The sequence below is a fragment of the Dreissena polymorpha genome, chromosome 15 (genome assembly GCF_020536995.1).
Source record: "Dreissena polymorpha isolate Duluth1 chromosome 15, UMN_Dpol_1.0, whole genome shotgun sequence".
Lineage (NCBI taxonomy): Eukaryota > Metazoa > Mollusca > Bivalvia > Myida > Dreissenidae > Dreissena > Dreissena polymorpha.
In genome coordinates this window covers 44,287,858-44,296,699 of record NC_068369.1, presented here as the reverse complement: position 1 = coordinate 44,296,699, position 8,842 = coordinate 44,287,858, and the positions used below count along the sequence as shown (strand labels likewise).

Here is an 8,842-nt window from a genome sequence, read left to right as displayed (position 1 = left end):
GAAGCACGGCATCTTTTGCACTGGGAAATGGCAGTCTGCAGTAACTGAAAACTGCATGTGATATGTCCAGAAATGGATACAGAAACTTCGTTGAGCAACCTATACATTATATTTGTACTTCGTTGCGCAACCAATACATACTCTGTGCGAAACCTTTAAATAAAACGACTTGTAATTTCCTTCGAAACAAAGAATTTGCATAATTAAAATATATGTTCGTAACCTGTTTTGTACTTTAAAATGTGTAATGTACACTGAATCGAAGTAAAATGTAGTTTTATTTAATTTAAGTTACCGTAATTGGCTATTTTAACAGAATAACCACCTTATGCATTGCTTCAAATCAAAATATTTCGATTTTAGCTCAAAATAAGCTTAAAGGTTGCAACTACGCGCATTTGTTATTAGTTTGTTATTGAAAATAAGTACCTACCATTACTGGATGTTCCGTTCTCTAATCCATAAACACCAGAAAATATGGAACTCGCCTGATTAGGTAGTGTATTTACACCATGTTTTCGTAGTAAAACATATACCCGACGTCGTAGCGAAACGGACTACGCTTTGACCTCGTCAGCCCCCAGTGGTTATTGACCAATATAAAACAACGCCATTAATTTTCGCGCAAAACATGACGTCATTTTGGCAACTTGTTTATGACCAGAAAGTAGCGTCATAAATATTCATGTTTAAATTTGCATACGAAGTGGGTTCATCGGAAAAATGAAAAACCGGTCACGTGAACAAATTATCCAATCAGAATGCAGCATTCATATGAAAGTGACAGAAGTTGTAATTATAAAGAATTGGTAGTAAATTATAGTATCTCGTAAGTACCTGTTATCGAACAGCACCTATTATCGGACGTTTTGTTTTGGTTCTGTATGCACATGCGCAAAAGTGCGCATGACGTCACATTGATAAACAAATGGTCGCACATGAAGTCCATGACCTACTTGCCTACTTAGCTTGAAACAAATGCGCCAAAAACAGGTTAAAGGGATGCATTTATTGTTATTTACACCGTTTTATGTGTTTTTTGCTATTACTTTTTGAATGCATTTATCAAAATGTGCATTTACACACCAAAAAGCATATTTCCGTTTGCAATTTTGATTGCAGCAGACGCAGATTTTTTCGCCAAGTCCGGGTCACGTGATAGTCATGTGACTTTGTATATACTGGAGTAGTATTTATGAAGTGTCGGGTAAAAAGCCATGTTTACATCGGCCGCCATTTTGTTTTGTCTGCTAGAGGTGACAATAACCAGGGAATCATTGTTATAAATTCTTGAAGGAAGTTTGCTGGAAAACTTTACAGATAAATCATTCAATGATTGAACTGTTAGTCATTTGTTAAAACAAAATGTTTTTGTCATTTTAAGTGTTTCAATTTTAAGGAAATTTAACGTAATTTCTTAGCTGTTCGATAACTGGTTCGTCCAACATAAATGATTTCCAAAACCTTTTGTTATTTCAAATACAAGGTACATGGTCTTACTTTTGGTGTGTAACATAGTATGGTGGTCGTTTACCATGTTTGTTTAAATCATGACCCTTGGGTCAAATTTTGCCCGCCCTAGATACTGTTTTTCTATATATATCGTACGATTACCGTAAGTCGACCATGACCTAATTTCGACCACTTTGTTTACATAAAGAACGCGGCCATTTGGATGACGTCACACGCAAGCGCTCCGAGTATTTCGATGAAGTGACATAACTACGCTTATAAACAAAAACAAATAAAAACAAAATGAGGAAAAAACAGGTAAAATTGCATTTCAGAATAAAAATTTAACGAAAATTACACAAATTTAACTATATCCCATACATTTTATTGGTCCTTTTTATTAAATTCCCTCAAAAATTGAAATGTAAAGAAGACGATCTTAACATAACACTTTCATTGACAGCGCTTCATATCGGAAATAGTAGTAAATCGTTGTAAATTTAAGGCAAAGTTTTGGGGTTTTTTTAAATTGGTTTTCAGACCTCTTCTTAATGGTGATTTTTTTTTACTTGTTTTCTTTTTAGGCTTATCCAAAACGACTTTTGTAAAATGGGCACAGTGTGACAATAGAGCCTGCAACCACTGGGTACACCTGTCATTTTGTACAGAAATAAAAGTCATCAGAAGAGCTGCAACATTTATGTGCCCATGCTGTGCTAAAGAAGATTGAAAATTGTTCTTAAGAAAAGTGAAAGAAACTTGTTCAATTGTATTTATAAAATATTGAAAACATATTTAATATGTATTGACTGTTTTAGTTCTTGTTAAAATTGTTCAAAGAAGCGAAGTTAAGTTGGCCTAATCCATTACCACTAGAGTGCTGTCCCTTTCCTGGATGTGACGTATCGACTTAAGGTAAACAACGCGCGGAGTTAATGTTCTTGTAGTGTGTATGGAACTATCGGCTTTGCGTAGTAAAACATGCTGTAAATAATCATTTTTGACATTGATTTAACGGGAATTAAATAAATCTCTGAAGGTAAATAGTATATTGCTGCATTTTGTTGCGTAAATTTAGAAATTCTTTTACTTGTTTCCTTAACCGGTCGACTTACGGTAATTGGAGGATATATTAGGGAAAATCCTTTCCCCACAAGGCCCAGAGGTTTATTATTTCGTATGTTACATCGTATAGTTTATGTATGTAACATCTGATCTGCTCAGTTTGTTAAAAAGATTCCCATTGGTTAAACAAGTGCCACGCCTTGGAGGGAAAATCTATCTAATAAATTTTGCTCTAAAATCCCAATGTGGGATTTAATATTTGGTATGTAGCATGGTATACTTTTCCTCAACTTATTTTGTTTATAGCATGCCCCTTTTATTATGGGAAAACCTAACCACGCCCAATAATCACATGATTTATAAAGACGTTAAGAGTATATTATTTTTAGAATTGTATTCTCTGAAACAGCGAGGGCTATATTTTTAATACTTTATGTGTCTTATGGTGGTTATCAAATGAGTATTTTTGAATTAAGCTCAACGGGTTAAAATTGACCCCACCTTAAGTGTTACTTGTTTCTTTAAATATTATTTTTATATGAAAATCTTTTATTGGGGTCTGTTACTGTCTCATACCATATAAAATATGTGTAATACAGACAAACAATCTAGATTAAAGCTATAGTTATATCACAAACATCCACAAACATAGCAGTTCAGATTCTAAATGTATAATGTCTTTGCGTGCACAATTTCTACATAGAAATGTAAGGTCAACAGTTGTGTGTTACACTATTAACAGATCAAAGTCAACGTCATTGTTTCTAAAACTGATGGCAATTGGTGGTACTTTAAATAACGTAAGTAAGGATCGAGACTTTGTGCACACAATTTTTGTGTAGGTATCTTACATGCTGAACTAGCGAGGTTTTGCACTTAGGGCCATAATAATTGTTACTGAAAATAAAATAAAAACACTTGTAAACTGTTGTTTAATTGGAGCTTTTGTTGACAAACGTTAAAATAAGTTGAAAATTCTTGTTTTTAGATTTGGATATGACAGGCGGCATATCACAGGTGGTTTCTAGAAGTTTTAACTCATAAGTATGAGTTTTTAGCCTAAGTTTTGACACATTTTTGAGTGTGGAGTTTTATCTCAAACAAAGTAGAAATCAGAGGTCTGATCTTAAACAAATGTTTGAAATATTTTAAATGAAGTGTCACCTGTTATAAACATGGACAGCTCGTTAAATGAAATCAGACGATGTGTAACTTCCGATGACAAAAGCATCATTTCACCTGAATACATTTATCAAATTGGTTTACCTGTATCCCTCTTAATTATCAGCAAAATGATTAACAATTGTATACAAGGCATTTTCGTAACTTTAATATGGACTTTGACTTCAGTATCAATTTTGTTGATACTGAATACAATGAGTATTTCGAAAGCTTTAAGATAATGAGGTTTATAAACTTTATACACTACTGCAGTATTTAAAAATTGTGTCTTCATGCTACACATTCTGATGTCAATAACACTCATTTTATAAATAAAACGAGTCAAAACTATAGTTAATACATAGCTTGTTACTCAAACGATAGTGCACAATACCCATTCAACATGGAAAATTCTGTCAATTCTGTACAGACAAGTTCAGATTTTGTGAAGGACTGTGTTTGCAGTGCTTGCGAAAGTACAAATTATGAAGAAAGTGCTGATATTTTTTGTGAAACATGTACGAAGTTTTATTGCGGAAAATGCATTAATCAACATGATCAATTATTCAAAAACCATTCCAAATTCGGGAGAGGGGAAACAAATAAATGGCCTCTCACAAAGAAAATGGAGGATTTGCTTCTGACATGTGATATCCACAACAAGAAACTAAACATGTTTTGCCAGGACCACGATCGGCTATGCTGCTCTGATTGCGTTCTATTGAATCACAGGTAGGTGACGCACAATCATAAAATAAATTAAAAATAATTGAGGTAATATAAATGCTGCAGTCATACTCATCAATCAAATATCTTTATAATGATCATTTTACACCTTCTCTATGAATTAAAATGTGCAAAAATAATTATAGGAGGAATTAAAAGAGTGCATATATTGTTTTTATGCCAAGTGTTCTATATATTAAGGGTTTTCACTGGTAGGGTACTACTGTATTTATTGAAAATATTGCCAAAGTTTTCTTTTTCAATTTGTTAATAGTTAGTTAATATTAGGAGACATGACGGCGATTCTTGTATGATAAGTTTCGGGACGTTATAATATAATGTATTTTAATATATTATTTACGCCAAGTTTGAAACATTTTTTTTGTAAATGATGTACTTTAACCAAATATGTTATACGTCAAAATGGTTAATTTGTTTATGATGCTAAATGTTTCTTTTTCAGACAGTGAACCAAGGTGGCTCTAATTTCTGAGTCAGTCAAAATGTTTTCATTCGATATGCAACAGTTGTCAATCAGCCTTCAAACTATTCTTAATCAACTTAATATGTTTAAAAGGACACAAGAGGCAAGCATTAAATGCGTTGATGTATCGTACGGAGAAAAACTGCAAGAAATCCGAGACATGCGTAACAAATTGAATGCTACTTTGGATGAGCTTGAAAATACAACCTTGAAAAAACTGGATGAAATAAGGAGCACTTTGCAAACCTCTCTGAAAGAAGACGTTGAAAACTGCAGAAGACTGAAGGATAAACTGCAACAACTTAGTGAAGCTGTACAGAACCTGGGTGAAAAGAGCAATAACGAAATTCAGTTCACAGCCTGCAGGAAATGTCTAGAAAAAATACAAGAGTCTGAGACCTTTCTGAAGGAAAACCCTGTAAAGGGTCTGAATACAATGAAATTCCAGGCAAACATTGACATTCAGCAGTACCTGTCTAAAAACTCATGTCTGGGAAGGTTTGTAGTAATGAATCCAAACCAGGTATTGACAGTAAAGAGGAAGTCCGAGTATAATGTGAAAAGATCGAATGACACTAGTTCGACTTGCTTCATCGTAGGTATTTGCAGCCTTCCTACTGGCCATGTTATTGTTGTTGATCATAACAATAAAAGAGTAAAGCTTTTTGATCAGCAGTTCAATTTAGTTAGTTACTTCGAAATGTCTGGTCAGCTAAGGGACGTTTGTCAGATTACATCCAGTGAGGTCGCTGTGACTGTTGAAAGTTGTGTGCAGTTCATCTGTGTGAAAGACGGACAGCTTGTTAATGGGGGAAGGCTTAATTTACGGCATCGTGCTGTCGGCATTGCCCATCATTATGGACAGTTATACGTCACCTCTAGCACTGCCCTGTACCACTACACTATGTCTGGGACACTTGTAAAAATGCTGTATGAAGATACAGGAGGTGGATGTAGAGGTATATGTTTTTTAAACATGTAATAATAAAACGCATACACAGTGCATTCATGTACCGATATTTAAATCCAACAGAAGGTCTAATAGAAACTCGTGTGAACTATTACAAAAGTAAGTTTAGTTTTGTTTGTGCAATGAACAAAAAGATTTATGTATTTAATCCTGATTTACCTTTATTTTAACATGTTTAATGTTTCACAGTGTTTAAGTGTGCAGTTAGTCCTGCTGGGGACAGGATCTATGTCACAAACTGCAACCAGCACACGCTCCTCACACTGGCCATGGATGGCAACCTGATATCCACCTTCACTGACACTGGCCATGGATGGCAACCTGATATCCACCTTCACTGACACTGGCCATGGATGGCAACCTGATATCCACCTTCACTGACACTGGCCGTGGATGGCAACCTGATATCCACCTTCACTGACACTGGCCATGGATGGCAACCTGATATCCACCTTCACTGACACTGGCCATGGATGGCAACCTGATATCCACCTTCACTGACACTGGCCATGGATGGCAACCTGATATCCACCTTCACTGACACTGGCCATGGATGGCAACCTGATATCCACCTTCACTGACACTGGCCATGGATGGCAACCTGATATCCACCTTCACTGACACGCAACTACAACAACCATGGGGTGTTCATGTTACCAATGAAGGGCAGGTGTTGGTCTGTGGAAGCAGCTCCAACACTGTAATACAGGTGGATCGTGAGGGCAGAAAGAAGCTTGCAACGCTGCTTTCACGGAAAGATGTTAGAAGACCGTTGTCTGTCTGCTCCTATGATAATATTGACCAGATCACTGTGGGACTAGACTTAAACAACAAAATTATTGTTCTGGAACGCCAATAGCATTTTCTGTTGAATATGTATATATATATAATGTTGTTAATGTAATTGACGATTAGTTTTTGAGTGACACCATTAACAATATCAGTCTAGACCACGTACTGGAAGAATCCTAGCTGTAAACATGTACAAACTGTTTATTGTTTTGTAAATAACTATAAAATATTTAATTTGCAATTAAGCTTCCTTAACCAGGTTTCTTAAAGAAGTAGCTTACATGCACGTGTATGATAGGATTGCAAATTGGGCAAGCTGGGGCAAGGTGACTGTTACTAATGGTAGAAAAAAAGGTTTCCATTCAACAACTTAAGTTTCCATGGAGGTTATGCGTTGTATTTATCTTTTTTTGGGTGTAGGTAATATATATATATATACACCTTTCTTGCTAAGTTAAATGAAACCAATTTAATTTATTTGTAAAATGGTTTAATATCTAGTTTCTTTTCATGTTAACGTTTGTGGTAATCATTAATAATTATTTTGCTTTAAATTTACATATGCTATATATTACCAATAATGTTATTTAACTTCATATGTGTATTTGTGGTGATAATATCAGGGGACTGACAAATGAAGAATAGTCGAGCGTGCATGTGTGTGTGTGTGGGGGGGGGGGAGGGGGGGGGGGGGGCTCTCGTTCGTCCAATATTTATGAAACCTGTGAAAACCAGCCTATTAAAACTAAGAATATATATATTCAATAATTTCTTAAAGTTTGAGTCGAACTTGGCATTAACGACCTCTTGTTCAATAGTTCTTTATGAAATAAATTTTACGTTAACGCCATTGGTAGCTTTATAACAATCCAAAACAGAACATTTTTCTATTGGATCATAGTATATTCTTTATTCTTTACCCATTTATGCCTAGTGGACTCTCCCATCCTTCTAAATTGGAATAATTTATTTCAAAAATTAGGGATGTCTAGTATATTTATTTCTAAATTTAGAATATTTCTTACAGAAATTCCTTTAAGCAAACAGCGCAGACCCTGATGAGACGCCGCATCATGCGGCGCCTCATCTGGGTCTACGCTGTTTGCCAAGGCCTATTTTTCTCGACGCTAGGCATAAATGGGTTAATTGAACTTAATTCTATGAATGGGTTGGCGAATAAAGGCCTCGGACTCGTAGGCTTGTGCTAATTTCTATGGGCTAAACATTAGGTTTTTACACTTAAGTTTTCCACCATTTTATATCTGAAGTGTATTAATGTTCATATACACGGTTATGTGTTAGAAAGGTTACTGATATAATTTCAACTGTCCACAGTAAGTTATAATTTGGTGCCTAGATCGAATATTTTTGTTTCATAAAGTACTACAAAATAATTTGTATTCGTCCGCAGGAAAAATCGCTGTTTTTCAATGATGACAATTTTGTGGAAATGTAAATTTGTATATTCCAGATTTTGGCAGATAAAAATCATAATTTACGTCGATCGTTTTCCGATGCGTTTTTAATTCTTTCCCGAAAAAAATCGCGATGTGCCGCGGGAATGACTTAGGTTGTCTGTATTGATCATATGCCATTTATTTCGTGCATTGTTATGATATGAAAGTAACGAGTAATGTTTATTGCATGTAAATTAACTAGGTAACACGTCATTTTTTTATTTAATTTATTAATTTCGACCCGCTGCGTGTTGTCTGTTTATGATTCAACATCCCTGAAAAACATAACACAGACGCTGGGCAAGATGGGTTTAAACATTTAGCGCTAGGCTCATCCTTAATAGTACATAAACAAAGTTAACGGCATCGAAACAGTTTTACAAGAAACTGTCAGCTAAATCAGAGGGGGTAATCACGTGATAGTCAAGCTGGCGACGCCCATGCCGAGACAGTTATACCCTTACTTACTTTTTTCAATTTTTTAATGACGCTCAATTTCGAGACAAAAGGTGTAAAAGGTGATAAGCGTTTATTTTGTATTAAAAATCGCTTTATATCTCGACTTTACTCCCCGCACATTTTCTTACTGGAGCTATAATTTGGTCATCCCGTAAAGAAATTTCGCAGCGAGTAAAGTCGAGATATAGATCGAATATGAATACAAAATAAACGCTTGTAACTTTCTTGCTGATATGGCTGGAAAGTGAGCGGCATTTTAAAAATTAATACAAGTAA

The 8,842-nt window shown here is 35.1% G+C and overlaps 1 protein-coding gene across 4 annotated transcripts; it reads left to right on the top strand.

Moving 5' to 3' along the window:
- The first annotated feature begins 3,903 nt into the window (after window positions 1-3,903).
- Window positions 3,904-8,149, top strand: LOC127859897 (uncharacterized). 4 transcript variants are annotated; one of them, XM_052397497.1, is made up of 4 exons: window positions 3,904-4,410; window positions 4,868-5,847; window positions 6,048-6,150; window positions 6,471-8,149. In XM_052397497.1, exons 2-4 carry the CDS (start codon window positions 4,908-4,910, stop codon window positions 6,715-6,717), a joined length of 1,290 nt encoding a protein of 429 aa, XP_052253457.1. In that variant the 5' UTR covers window positions 3,904-4,410; window positions 4,868-4,907; the 3' UTR covers window positions 6,718-8,149. The 4 variants fall into 4 exon arrangements, with proteins under 4 accessions (XP_052253457.1, XP_052253458.1, XP_052253460.1 ...); XM_052397498.1 differs by having other exon boundaries at window positions 6,048-6,190; window positions 6,471-6,616; XM_052397500.1 differs by having other exon boundaries at window positions 6,431-6,612.
- Window positions 8,150-8,842: the final 693 nt, after the last annotated feature.

Bases quoted from the DNA above. Each gene is read 5' to 3' on its own strand.
- LOC127859897 (XM_052397497.1), top strand. From the start codon at position 4,908: ATGTTTTCATTCGATATGCAACAGTTGTCAATCAGCCTTCAAACTATT. The intron at 5,848-6,047 runs GTATATGTTTTT...AATGTTTCACAG, and splicing joins TACAGGAGGTGGATGTAGAG to TGTTTAAGTGTGCAGTTAGT. The intron at 6,151-6,470 runs CTTCACTGACAC...CCTGATATCCAC, and splicing joins GATGGCAACCTGATATCCAC to CTTCACTGACACGCAACTAC.